Here is a 13,755-nt window from a genome sequence, read left to right as displayed (position 1 = left end):
TTATTGACATTTTCCCACCAAAAACGTGCCGGTTGACAGGTGTTGGGTGATGTGGGGGAAGCAGTGTTGCCAACAGTCGTAGACCAGCCCACCGTCATTCTGTCAAAATCACCTGTAAACTGACGCAGACAAGTGCGATGGATACCAGCCACAAGAACGAGCAGGGTCAGGAGCACATCCGAAACGCCGAAAAGCAGTAAGTGCACCCTCTGCGGGGCGTCCGGTTTGGTAATTCGCGATTTTGCAGCTTGAAGACGTCGCTGCTGAAATGGCGGCCCGATTACGACTCCGCCGCGGACGAGTACGACAAAGCAGGTTTGTGTTTGTGTGTGTTGAAGGGGGCGGTTTCTCAAGGGGTCGGTTACAGCCACCTGTTTCCGCAACTGCAAGAACTTCGTGCAGTGCAAGGAGTGTCTTTTGAAGGTTGTCGACTGTCACAAGCAGAACAGAGCGTATCCTTTTTGTAGCGAGGTGCCCCCGCCCACACCATGCAAAGTTTTGTTTCTTAACGCTGTTTAGAGTGTTTAACGCGGCGAAGGCTCTGGACCAGTGCGTTTTAGTATGCAAGGAATTGGGAGAGCTGCAGGAAATTGCATCTCTGGCAGAGAGGGCTGCCAACATGTTCCAATCCAATGGAAGCGCTGAGAAGGCGGCGTCGTCTCTCGAGAGAGCGGCCAAAATATTAGAATCGCGATATCCAGAACAGGCGCTCAGACTCTTCCAGCACGCGTCCGAAATAGCAATGGTAGTGGAAGTTGTTTTGAAAGGAATTGTTACAGATATGTTTTTTTTTAGATCCAGGACAACCCGCGGCAGGCTGCCGAGTACGTGAGCAAGGTCGCAAGAATTAACGTTAAGCTTCAACAGTGAGTAGCTTGAGTCTCAGTTCTACCAACCTAAACTAAAATTTGTAGGTATGACTCAGCTGCGGACGCTGTGAGGCGCGAGTTGGACCTTCACCGGGAGTGCGGGGCCGGCCAGGCCGCCGGTCGTTTAGCCGTGGCTCTGGTTCTTGTCCAGCTCACCAGAGGCGACCTAGTGGCGGCGGAGAAGGCGTTCAAAGAGTGGGGGAACTATTGCGACGCCCCCGAGGTGCAAACTCTCGAGATGCTCCTCCAAGCGTACGACGAGGAAGACCAGGAGGCGGCGAAAGCGGCTCTCGGCAACCCGTTCATCAGAAACATGGACGTAGAGTACGCCATCTTGGCGAGGGACATGCCGCTACCGGAGGGCATAGCCAAGCCTCCTAAAGCCAGCGTCAGAGAGAACGCGGCCCCATCTTACGTCTCACCCAATTCGCAAACGACCGCCACCATCGAGGTGAGTTGCTCTTCGGTACGTTCTCCACGTGAATGATTTCTGTCGACAGGATCGCCCAGACGAGAAGGGGGAGAGTCAGAGGAGCGAGCCGAAAGAGGGCGCCAGTGAGGACGAGTTCGAGGGTGGACTGTGTTAAGCGATGTTTTCCGTTGTACCTTTTCCTGTTGAGTTCTAGTTATAGTGGAGAGTTGTGTTAAGATATTTAACATTCCATCAAGGTTCAAAGTTTTAGCTTCGTTTGCCGCCGAGATTTTCCAGCGATTTGCATTCAACGACTGACCTGATGTTTTCGAGTAGGCTTCTTAGCTTATTAATCGGGCGTCTTTTCGTTCACAAATAAGTACATTTCCTCCATTTAATCTAGTCGTTATCACTGATAAAAGAGTCAATTTGATTTATTTGAAAATATGAATGTGGAAGTGTGTTTTGGTTGGACTGCGTTTTGTATGGGGGTGCATGTAATGATCACGCTGTTATTTTCTTCGTAAATCTCGCTTGTAGATAGTAGGTTTGAGTTTCGATAATTTTACGACACAATTTGAAGTAATAAATGTACTTATTGTAACTTTCCTGTACCTATTTGTTGTAAATACAAGCAAAAATCACTCGATTCGTTTCTTTCCTCCGGCTATCTGCAAATTTGTATTTTTGTGAGACCCATCAAAATCTCTCTTCGAGAACCCATTCGGGGGGCCCCGATGCTGTTTAGATTTGTTTCCAGGATCAAAATAATAAATTGATGCAATTATTTTCCCATTTCCGTAATGGTGCATTTGGCTCTGTCGGGTTGGCAGTAAAATTTCACCGATGTCATTCACTTCATATCGAATAATCTCACACGTCAACATCAGTTTGACATTTAATATTATTTAAATCAGCTTTTAATTTATTTTTGTATAAAACATGTCGCCGTGTTGATCGTGTCCACCACCAGCCCGTTCGCCCCGTCGAATTTAGTTAGTTGCGAAAATGGCAAGTCCCCGGACCAGACGTGTCTTACAGGAGCTGAAACCGCACAACGAAAACGATGTGAGTGTAATCAGGTCATTTCCCTTTCGAATGCGGCCCGATATTTTTTTCCATCGAATATAACGTGGCGTTTGTGTGACAGAAATGCTTCGAGTGCGGCACACACAACCCCCAGTGGGTGTCCGTCACGTACGGCATATGGATCTGCCTGGAGTGCTCCGGCAAGCACAGAGGCCTCGGCGTGCACCTTTCCTTTGTCCGATCCGTCACGATGGACAAGTGGAAAGACGTCGAACTGGAAAAGATGAAAGTCGGGGGCAACCGCAACGCGCGAGTCTTTTTCGAAGCTCAATCCGACTGGGACGATCACATGACCATCCAGCAGCGATACAACACGAAAGCTGCCGCCCTCTACCGCGACAAGGTCTCGACGCTGGCCCAGGGCAAGTCATGGGACGAGAAAAAGTCGCCGGCTCAGAATTATACAGGGAGTCTGATCACTAGTTCTAGTACTAATAACTATAGTTCGAGTAGCAATTCGTATTCAAATTCTTCGTCCACGTACCAAAACTCGGACTCGTACCAGGGGGGCTACCAGAACTACAACACGACCGAGTTCAAGGACCAGAAGGACGCGTTCTTCGCCAAGAAGCAAGCCGAGAACGCCACCAGGAGAGGGTAAACGAGTTTTTCCTTTGTTCATGCCCAAGAGTTGATTTTCATCTGTTCAGAGACTTGCCCCCCAGTCAAGGCGGAAAGTACAGCGGGTTCGGGTACACGATGGAGCCGCCCCCTAGGAGCCAATCTCAGGAGTTTGTCGACTCGGCGATGTCGTCCTTGGCCAGCGTAATTTACTTTTTTGTGCAGTGTAACCAAAAAAATCACGTTTTTGCCTTATTACCGTGTCCCCAAAAATAAGAAAAATGTGACTTGTTTGGTTGATTTTTTGTTTGTTTTAATTGTTTTTTCGTCTAGGGTTGGTCGTTCTTGTCCTCTTCGGCGACCAAGATCGCGAGCAAAGCCACCGAAAACGCCGTCAAATATGGCGGACTCGCAACACAGAAGGTAGTTGATATTAGCTCACATGTAGGGGACAAGGTTCGTTTTATTTTCTTTTGTTTTTCTTTACCTTTCTTCATGGTTTTCACTGCCCATCTCGATGTTTTATTTTTCTTTATATTGATTTCGTTTGTGTTTCATGTGTCAGGTAAAAGAGGGTTCTTTATTAGAAGATGTAGGAACACAGATAACTAGTCTCACCAATAAGGTAATGCAACAAGAATCTCATCAAATAATCGCGCGTTTGACATTCCCCCAGTTGAAAACAAAAAAATATGTTGTGTAGATGGGAGAGCTGGGACGGAAGGGGTGGCGAGAAGTGGCGGGTTCGGGGAACGGCGGCGACTACCACTCGGGAGGGTACGGCCAGGTGGGCGGCGACAACTACCACTCCCCGGGGGAGAAGTCTTCGTTGGTCAGTAGCGGCAACGGCTACGTCAGGGACGAAGACTGGAGCTGCAGCAGTCAGCAAGGATCGAGGTAACTAGACACGTTTCGTGATTGCGATTTTTTATCGTCGTTGAAGGGCCTCGAGCCCCAAGTCCCCAGGACAGAACTGGGACGGCAGTTGGGGGGGTTACCAGAGCGACCACCAGGGTTACCAGTCCGATTCTAGGGACTTTTCAGGAAGCAGCGCCACCTCGCCCACCGGATCGATATCACAGAAGCACAGTAAAAAGGAGAAAAAGTCCAAAGAACAAAAGAAACCCACTTGGGATGACAAATGGGGCGACGACGAACTGTGGGAGAGTCTCAACAAGTAATGGACGTGACCAAATTAGACCAATTTATTTATCGAGATTATTAACATTATTCTTATCGTCAACATCATGGGTGTTCATACATTTCAGAGTATTTTTATTAGTCAATTTATATTCACTTTTTAGCTCAGTGTTGCCTCCGGGCAGTTTTACTACTTTATTTGTTGTCAGTTTACATCCATTAAATGTCACAAAATAAAGACGAACGTCACTTAACTGTTGCTTCAACAATACAAAACGAGATTATTTTTTTTGTCCATTGTCCAACTCTGTTTTGTAACAAAGACTGCAAAATTGAATCAAGGTAAACTTCCTCTTAAAATGTAAGCTTGGTCACTGTTGCAAAAGGCACAAAACCATAAATAACGGATGAAATGCATTTATTGTTGTAAAGTTGCTGTTACTGTAAATATTCCTGTAGCATATAGCTTAGATTGAATTTGAGAAGGGCGTCTATGTATATTATGATAAACCATGTTTTACTCCAGTTTTAAAATAACGAATAAACATTATTTTACTCACTAGTTTGGCCGTCCTTGACCCGTTGCCACATAAAAAGGGTTCGTTGAATTTCTAGATGCGCCAGCGCCGCGTCAAAACTCGGAACTAGAGATTTATCGTCGGTCGATTTAACATTTCCTGTGGTGGCGGTGACTTGTCAAAGTTGTCAAGAGAGTGAGGTTATGTGGGTACGTTACCCTAGAGGTTAGGTTCGATGTAGTAAAAATGGCTAATTTTCGATCGATAATAGCTACAATATCAGTAACGATCCTCTGGATAAGCCTTTCGAACGCCTTATACGAAGACCAAGTGGGAAAATTCGACTGGAAGCGCTCATTTATCGGTAAAGTAAAACATGCTCGTTTCGACAACAAACGTCTCATCGTGACCACGCAAGAGAACGTCCTCGCCAGTTTAAGCCTGAAAAACGACCAAATCCAATGGCGCCAGCTGATGGAGAGTCCAGTCGACCAGCAGCCCCAACTCTTACACCTAGATAAAGACATAATCACCGTTTCGGGAACCAAGAGTAGTTTCTACGTGCGCGGTTGGGACGCCCCCACCGGGAGCTTACTGTACGAATGGAGCATAGTCACGGAGAGAGACGTCGACTCGTTCTGGATGGTCAAGGGGGACCTCCTTGTCCACGTCGCCCCAGTCCCAGGGTCGCATATGGAAGTGACGCATTACAACGCAAAAACCGGAGAAGTGCGCTCCAAGACTCGCAAACTCGTCGAGACTTGGGTGGGGGCCCCGAACAAGTGTGCAACGGCGACTCCCTACTTCGTTTGTGTCTCCAACGGACAACTGTTCTGGTTTGACGTGATCACCGACGAGCCCCGAGCGCGATCCCACTCGGTGCAAGCGCTAATTGGAGAGTCCGACACCGGAAGCGTCCACTTGAGCGAGTTCGAGGCCCCCGTGCCGGCCGTTCTATTAATCAAAAACAACGGAGCAAGGGTGGTGGAAATAGAAGGTGAGTCTGTCAAGAGTTTGCCCCACTCTCTCCTCCCCAACGCCATCTACGTCGACAACGCCATCTACCAACTGGAGGCGAATTTCGACAACCCGGAAAAACTGATCAGAGTCAAAGCGGTTGATTTTTTGACGGGACAAGAGGGAGTGTCAGTAGAAGTGGACTACCCTCTGGGTCTAGGAGGTCCTTATGTGGTGGCAGGCCAGTGCAGAGGCGCCATCTGTGATCTGTTGTTGTCCAGCACCGACAACGCCTTAACTTTGGTGCGTCTACCGGAAGGTAAAGTCGTGTGGACGCGCGAGGAGGCCTTAAGCGACATCGTCTCCGTGGAGTTTTTCGAACTCCCGGTGTCCGAACTCGACGCTTCGATCGAAAACGAGTTCACCACGGCGTCCAACGACATCATCAGCATGTTCTCTCACCGCATCTCCACGCAAACCAAACAACTCTACAATCTTCTGCTGAGCGGACAGTTGTTGGGCAACAACGGCCTGGTCCGCGACGACTTCGGCTTGCACCGCATCATCGTCGTCGCCACGAGCGTCGGAAAACTCTTCGGAATCGACACCCTGTCGGGGTCGATCGTCTGGAGTTATCGCCTTCCGAACGTCAAGCCCTTCAACGACGTCACCATGATGCTCCTGGTGCAGAGGACCGCGCGTTACGCCCCTCTACCCGGCCAGTGCGTCCTCTTGGCCGAAGACGGCAACAGCGGCAACGGAGTCATCTTCAAATTCGATCCGATCACCGGAGCGTCGAGTCGCGGGATCGAGAGATTAGAGTACAAGATCAAGCAGGCCGTGCTGCTGCCCCACGAAGACGACAACCACATCAAGCCGGTCCTGGTGGTCGCCAGCGACAACTCCCTCCACGTGTACCCGGAAGACGGGCGCAAGGTCGTGCGGCAGCACAGCGACACCACGTACGTGTACACCATCGACGGGAGTCTGATTCGGGGGTACAAGGTGACGGCGAGTTTCTCGATCGGACAGGTCTGGGAGGTGAACCTGGGGCCGTCGGAGCTGGTCGCCGTCGGCACCAGGCCCGTGTCGGAGCGGGTGCACTCGCAGGGGCGCGTCCTGCCCGACAGGTCCGTCTACTACAAGTACGTCAATCCGAATTTGATCGCGCTGGCGACGCTGAGCGAGGACCCCCTGCACAAGCACGTCGTCAGCGTGTACCTGGTGGACGGGGTCACCGGACTGGTGTTGTACTCGACTTCGCACAAGAAGGCCAAGGGGCCGGTGCACCTGGTCCACTCGGAGAACTGGCTGGTCTACACGTTCTTCAACGAGAGGTTCAGGCGGACGGAGCTCGTGGCCGCGGAGCTGTACGAGGGCCACATCCAGAGCAACAGCACCGCGTTCAGTTCGTTCGGGGTGAGTCAGCTGCCCCACATCCAGACCCAGTCGTACATCCTGCCGGCCAATCCGGCCTCGATGACGGTGACGCTGACCGAGAGGGGAATCACGAATAAGTTCTTGTTGGTGGGGATGAGTTCCGGGAGCGTGGTGGAGATCCCGTGGATGCTGGTGCAGCCGAGGTTCGCGGAGGTGGCATGCGGGCCCGAAGAGAGCTGCATACCGTACATGCCCGAGATCCCGATGCCGTCCGAGGCCATCATCAACTACAACCAGACGCTGGGACGAATCAAGAGGATCGACGTGGCGCCCGCCAAGTTGGAGAGTACCAGTCACGTGCTGGTGCACGGTTTGGACTTGTTTTATACTAGAGTGGCGCCGTCAAAGACTTTCGATGTGCTGAAAGAAGACTTTGACCACAGGTTGATAGTTCTGGTCCTGTCCGGACTCGTTCTAGCCTCTTACGTCACCAAGTACCTGGCGTCAAAGAAGGCGCTGCGACAAGCTTGGAAATAATAAATAGGTTCAATTGATTAGGCAATAAAACTTGTGTTTGTATATTCTGGTTAGTAAATGGTTTTTCTGTGTTTCTTGCACCTTTGTTGTTCTGTTGTACAATCAAATCAGTTGTTTTGTTGTTTGATACTGTGTATTTATACATGCATTTTGTAAAATAAGGACGTTCGAGGCGTACGCAGCGGGATTTTTGTAAATTCTAGAGTTGTTGGATCGTGTATAAAGTGTAACAAAAGACCAAATAAAAAAAATCAAAAACGCATTTTCACTTCTTTCGTTCGCCCTGTGTATCTCGACGTGGCTCCGCCCACCCGATAGAATTGGTTGATGGTCGGCAGAGGTCGCCCCGACCCGAAGTGTCAGTTAGCGTTTGACGTTTGAGGAATGTGTTCGTCGCGTCAAAATTTCATAAATAACACAAGCATAATGTGAAAAATCGCAAAATCGCGCCGCTTCCACAAAAAACCAGTCTCTTCATCGGACACTAGTGCAAATTTTCCCGGCGACTTGTGCGAACCCCGTCGACTCACGTTTGAAGGTTAGTTTTTGATTTTTATTTGTGCGTGGGGCGTCTTCGCCCCGGAGAAAATCGCAAATCAGCCGATCGCCTCGCGCCGTCACGCACGCCGTTGAATGCGTCCGCGTGCGTGAGCGAAATCCTTGAAATCTCGACCCGTGCTCCTGCCTCTTTGTCCGCCCGTCGTTGTCCAGAGATCCCGGTGAAAAAAGCCCGGAACGATCGGAAAGTTTTCCGCCGCCAATAACAAACCGCAAGTATTTTCATTCGGGTGTTGTTTCAGTTTCATTACTTTCAGTTGACCGTCGGCGTCGCTGGAGTGCGGACGCTGTGCGTGAGTGCGTGATTAATTGTTTTTTTTCTTGGCGTGCGTGATGCACCAGTGATCCTTCGAGACTCGATCCTGCACCGCCGCTCCGGACCGGAAGTGAGTGTCTTGATTTATCCTTGCCGTTCGTCCTTCAAACGCGGATTGTGTTCTGGGCGTAATTGCAACAGTATTATTTATAATAAATTTTCCCACGTTTCCTCGTGATAATGTCATTAATGTCATGACGACTGGCTCGGACAGCGCCAATCAGAAGGACCGTTTTCTCGCCGCCGCCGCCGTTTTCCGCCAACAATCCTCTTTTCATTCTTCTCCTCCATCGCATTTCATTAATACACCATTATTATCGTCCAACTTTGCGGTTTTCGCCGTCGACGCGCGTAATACCCACTTTTTTTAATTGCTCGAACAAATCTCGCAAGCAATTCGTACCCATTTTAAACTGATAAGCGTCAATTTATTCGTTTCTTATTGGATTAAGGTATGAGGTAATGGCTAAAGTGGACTTGTACCCTGGTATTTCTGGATGAAACGTTATTAACAAAAAAAGCGACGCAAATGCCAACTCGATGTAATCGAAAATAGCATCGCAATCGACACTTACCGTGCTAAAAGACCCGATAAATCCTTAAATACGTTACATTTCCAATAAACAAGACGTTACGAACTCTAAATGAGGTTAGTTCCTACATTTCCGCCTCTTGACACGAACCTACTTGATACGTCTCGCAATTTTTACGTTCGACCTGTAAAATAAATGTCAAATTACCAAATTTCAATATAATCGGTGGAAACGACTGCATTTTTTTGCCAAGATGCGCTTTTAATCGCCACCGATTTGGCACCATTTACTGTTTGTATCGTTTAATTGCCAAATTTTTTTAAATCTGGCGACCTTGAAAGGACGCAATTAAATCTATCAAGTTGTCAGGTTGGCAACACTTGGCTCACCTGTCAAAGTATTTTGCTATTTTGTTTTTTTTTTCTCGAAATCAGGTACCGAACGAATAAGTGTTTTGGTTTTAAAAACACCACAAAAGTATTTTAGAATGCCGAAAAAACGTGTACGTGAATATATTTCTCGTGGCGAGGTAAGATATTTTGTAAAATTAGAACTTCATGAACAAGTCGAAAACTTGCGTCTTTCTGGTGTTGTTAGATGTGCAGAGATTTGATCAAAATGTTGAAAAATATCCCAGAGGACAAGGACAGCGGTGTCGTAGATGCGACGCAGGGGTCCACCTCCACTAGACAAACAAGAGAAATTTATTCTATAAACAAATGAACTGCGAGGGAACATCTGAGGTTATTTGTGACTTGGCATTGGAAGAAATTGTCAACGTTAGTCATAATTCTTGAGTCACTCCATTTTTTCCAATGTCACACTGTAACTGCGCGTTAAGGACTCATTTTTGATGCGGCTCGTTTCGCGAAAAATGCCTCCAACTCTTCGTTTTCCAGGCGAGAGGTTCGCCGCGTGTGTCGAGGTGGTCTTGTTTTTCAGTTGATCGTGCCAGAATCGATATTTTCCGTGAGGACAAGGTGGCAAGGGAACAATCGACCCCTTCTCGGAACCTTTTGAATATTAACGTTTTGTGGTGTCGCAGCGGTGAACGTCACCTGGAATTCATATTTTGCGGAGGATGTTGGTGGATTTTCTGGGAAAATTCGAAGCCGCACGGCTCGCGAATGGACCCCTCCACATGAATAATTAGGATCGAGTTTATTTCGAGTCGAGTGTTTTCAAACAGAAATCGATGACGCTCTCCCGACGACTCCAGGCTCGGTTTCGATGTTTTTTGCGATTTTATCTCTCAATTATGGAAATTAATTGGTAAAAAATCAATTAGCACTCCAGCTCGGACGACGTGGATCGAGTCGGAATTGTTGATCCAAGAAGAGTCCGATTTGAAAGCGTAATTGAGAGAGGAATCCGCCGGGAACACCCACGGTCCGGCTCCAAATATAAACGGCAAGATTTCCCGGCGATTTTTTTCGATTCGGGATGCGCCGCCGCCCGGGGGAGAGATGGAGGGTGGCTCGGGTCCAACGCCGTCCCGTCGATGAGTCATCGTCCCACACTGCGGATGCCGACACGATCGAAACGTCCCGCCGTCGAAGCGGCGGACCGCACAATAAACTCGCACCGAGCGCTGGATGCGACTCCGCCGCCGCCGACGACGACTATATTTAGAAAAGACGAGAGCGGTGCCAACGCTCGTTTGTCATTGGGAAAAATGGACACGAACGTGACGTCACAGCGCCATTTTGTCTCTTGAAGAACGACTGTTGCACGAAAATTAGTTTGGGTCACGTGGCGTACGGACGAATCGAGATCAGCTCTGACGTCTACGAGTTCTAATTGAAAAGACAATGGCTTTGTTTAGGCGAAAATGATTGCGTTGACGGCGTCCACCTTGCGCGATTTGCAACAGGCAAGAAATTTACTCGATTTGGCGTTGGGAATTGTTCTTTGGTGTTGGCCCCAAACCGTTTTGGTCGCGTTATGAAGACTAGAAAAATGTCATAATGATGTCGTATGTAAATCTGTTTTTTAACCAAGGAAACTGAATGGTTCAAGAAAACGAGATCTCTTTCTAACGTGTTGTCTGGTGAGTTCTAGTAGGTGGCATCCAAACTAGATAATCTCCTTTTTAGAGATTGTTTTCGTTCGTCGACGATGGTTGTTTACATCTTTCCAGAATGGGTCAAATATACAAATTAATTGAATTTGTAAAAAACACACAAAGAAAAATTTTTTACTCCATTAGAAGTTTCCGTCCGAGATGAGGTTCTGTGACTTTCTTCTTGAAGAAGTTCCACGTTATTTGTTTGCGCACGAAAAACCAAAAGGAAAAGGGAGAATATGTATTCCTGAGAAAAATATGTAGATTCCTATTCAATCTCATCTGAAATGATTTGCAAATTTTGTTGTACTGCGAAGGATCTGGCTCCTGCAGGTAGAAGAAGAAATTGTTATGGAATGCACTCTGATAATGGAATAACAATTGTGTGAAAAATGAGATTTCTAGTTGATTCACCGGAACAATTGCAGCAGTCATTTTTTTGAAAATTAATTATCAATTAATAATAACCATGAGGGTCTAAGAATCGTATTCTCCATTTGGGGCGATGAATATCTCGATTTGAAGAAATTGTCTTGTCAGCGTGAAAAGCAAAATTTTTCAAAACATTTTTTGACAAACTTCGATGATACACGTTGGTATAATAGAAATTCCAACAAGATCTGTATCTGGACGTGTCACGCAGCCTTAACAGTAACATTTTCTAATTTGACTCATTGAAAGGTGCGAAATTCGTTGGACCCTCTTCGACGATGCCCAAATCCTGACTCTCCACCTTGTCGTTAACGTTTCTTTGACATTTTTTAGCGAGTCTTCCGCCTTCAAACACATCCCCGGCGGCTGTTTGCACAAACTGTTGGCTCTAAACCCACACTCCGAACGTTAACTGAGGATGAAATTTGATAGCTTCGAAACTCCGGAAATGATCGCGAGCGCGCCGCAACAATCCACCAATTAACCCCGGAACGGGCGCCATCCGGAAAATACTTCACAACGTTTAACGAATTATCGTCGCGTTCCTCCCATCCTTCACCGCGCTAATCTCCCCGCAGTCCGACAAAGACGCTTTTCTCCGCGTCTCCCGATAAGATAAGAGCCCCGGTCGCGTCGCGTTTTCTCTTTCGGTGCGGTTTTTCTGCGCTCGCAGCCACCAAAGCGGAAAAGGCAAAAAACACACCGAGAAACCTGCATTGCGTTCTGCTCGGCTGACCATAATCCTAACGGAGTGGTCTGTCACGGGTCGTAATGCAAAACAAACAGGGAAATTGTTGTCGATGGTGTGGCCTTGGAATGGGTCTCCGGGACAGTCGGAAAATTTTCCTGGTCACTAACCCCGAGAAAAATCATCAGCTCTTGAGACCCTGCCAAAGCTAAAAATACGAAAAAATCCACAAGTTTGAGGAAGCACAATGATAACAAAACGCCTCGGCGCTGATGCAATTGCCAAAGTAATCGTCGAGATCTCTCTTGGTGCCATTTCTATTTTTCATCGAACTAATGGCTAATAAATCTTTTTTTTTTTCAGACGATTCTGCTTTGACGGCTTTTTATCGTCAGGGTTCACTGTCCAAATAAAATCGCACCGCTATCGTTGCGCGAACAGTCAATAATAACAATAATAATAATGATTTTGACGTTAGATGGACGTGACCCACCGAAAATCCAACGTGAGTTGTTCCCCCGCGCGGTTCCGATGGGACTCAGATCCGGAGCGTCCGGAGGCCGTCAATGTTTGCCCCCGTTATCCTTATCTCAACGATCGGGTTTTTGGCGTTGAACAGGTGTTCTCGATTCGAACGTGCGGCGCTACCGTCTTGCGGTTTGCAATTTCGAGCGAAAACAACTCGGTCGCGTGAAAATTAGAAAATGAGTTTTCAGCGCGCCGTCAAGTTTACGCTTTGTGTTAGCGGCGCCGATTGTGCATCATCTTTCGATAATTGTTTATTTATGTGAGCATAATCGTCTGCGTAAACAGCGTTTGGTGTGACCGTCATGTTTGCTTTGTACCTAAATCGTATCGATTCGGTGATTTAATTTTTCAGGCGAGCGGTTTTTTCGTGCGGCGGCTAATTACGGGAGTGGACTGTCGGAGTGCTTTGTTTTGTGACATATGTCCGATCGATGAGCTTACGGCGGTGTTATCGAGACGTTGAGGTGTCATCGTGATAAGTGTTTGTGTATATTTGTTGTTTGCTCGTGTCCGCTTTGATGTTTTACAATATGTAATTGCAAAATGGGTGAAGATGCGACGAAATGAAGAACAAAAAAAAAAGAAAGAAATGTGGTTCTTCGGGAATTGTGGAATAGTGTTGGGGATTAATGCCGAAGCAATATCGAAAGGTCAGCCAGTCGGAGGGAGAGAATCGGAAATCGTCTTTTCATGGATTTGTTTGTTGATAAAAGAGCAACTCGATAAAACTATCGTTAAATTCCGATGAGCTTGTTTGTTAAATGTCGAAATTCGATAGTGCAAACAAGAAGGAAAGATTGAATGGTCGGATGTAATATTTGATGGTGTTTGGACACTTCTCGATATAACATCCACTACACTACAATTATCACGGCGTATCGATGTTTCCCAATGCTTTTATCACGAGTTGTGGTCGAATTGAGGCTAAAAAATTCCTTTGCTCGTTGAGGATATCGATTAGTTTATGTTAAATATATTTTTTTTTATAATGTTGGTCACAGAATGTTTTGTCTTGAAAGGAATTACATATGTTAATATTTTTTATTATAGAAAATAAAAGCCTGTGTGAAAGAAAGTAAAACAATTAGTAGGAATAAGTCTCGGATAAGAAAAAATGGCACAGTGCATAAGAAATAGAAACAGTAGTTAGTAAAGATATTTAAAAAAAACTG

General features: G+C 47.0%; 4 protein-coding genes across 14 annotated transcripts in view; all 4 read left to right on the top strand.

Annotated features, from left to right (window-relative positions):
• The first annotated feature begins 59 nt into the window (after positions 1 to 59).
• Positions 60 to 1,926, top strand: LOC138141561 (gamma-soluble NSF attachment protein-like). The gene is made up of 7 exons (XM_069062300.1): positions 60 to 196; positions 248 to 315; positions 368 to 452; positions 520 to 745; positions 796 to 866; positions 915 to 1,320; positions 1,370 to 1,926. The coding sequence occupies exons 1-7, from the start codon at positions 138 to 140 to the stop codon at positions 1,454 to 1,456; spliced, it is 1,002 nt and encodes a 333-aa protein (XP_068918401.1). The 5' UTR covers positions 60 to 137; the 3' UTR covers positions 1,457 to 1,926.
• Positions 1,927 to 2,116: 190 nt separating this feature from the next.
• On the top strand, positions 2,117 to 4,633 carry ArfGAP1 (ADP-ribosylation factor GTPase-activating protein 1). 2 transcript variants are annotated; one of them, XM_069062299.1, is made up of 7 exons: positions 2,117 to 2,349; positions 2,432 to 2,967; positions 3,036 to 3,135; positions 3,265 to 3,387; positions 3,497 to 3,556; positions 3,635 to 3,828; positions 3,875 to 4,633. In XM_069062299.1, the coding sequence occupies exons 1-7, from the start codon at positions 2,290 to 2,292 to the stop codon at positions 4,110 to 4,112; spliced, it is 1,311 nt and encodes a 436-aa protein (XP_068918400.1). In that variant the 5' UTR covers positions 2,117 to 2,289; the 3' UTR covers positions 4,113 to 4,633. The 2 variants fall into 2 exon arrangements, with proteins under 2 accessions (XP_068918400.1, XP_068918399.1); XM_069062298.1 differs by having other exon boundaries at positions 2,119 to 2,349; positions 3,021 to 3,135.
• A 97-nt stretch (positions 4,634 to 4,730) lies between these two features.
• On the top strand, positions 4,731 to 7,725 carry EMC1 (ER membrane protein complex subunit 1). The gene has a single exon (XM_069062292.1). It carries the CDS (start codon positions 4,836 to 4,838, stop codon positions 7,461 to 7,463), a length of 2,628 nt encoding a protein of 875 aa, XP_068918393.1. The 5' UTR covers positions 4,731 to 4,835; the 3' UTR covers positions 7,464 to 7,725.
• A 92-nt stretch (positions 7,726 to 7,817) lies between these two features.
• Positions 7,818 to 13,755, top strand: part of Mical (Molecule interacting with CasL) — a 40,975-nt gene continuing 35,037 nt past the window's right edge. For 8 of the 10 annotated variants that reach the window (XR_011160679.1, XR_011160678.1, XR_011160674.1 and 5 more), the window contains exon 1: positions 7,818 to 8,001. The gene's annotated coding sequence lies outside the window, so the exon portion shown is untranslated. Of the gene's footprint in view, positions 8,002 to 8,272; positions 8,408 to 13,755 lie in introns of those variants that run through there. The other 2 variants (XR_011160685.1, XR_011160675.1) reach the window with 2 other exon arrangements.

Source organism: Tenebrio molitor, chromosome 1, assembly GCF_963966145.1.
Source record: "Tenebrio molitor chromosome 1, icTenMoli1.1, whole genome shotgun sequence".
Taxonomy (NCBI): domain Eukaryota; kingdom Metazoa; phylum Arthropoda; class Insecta; order Coleoptera; family Tenebrionidae; genus Tenebrio; species Tenebrio molitor.
Note: the sequence above shows the minus strand (reverse complement) of the source record. Positions and strands in the feature narration are given on the sequence as shown.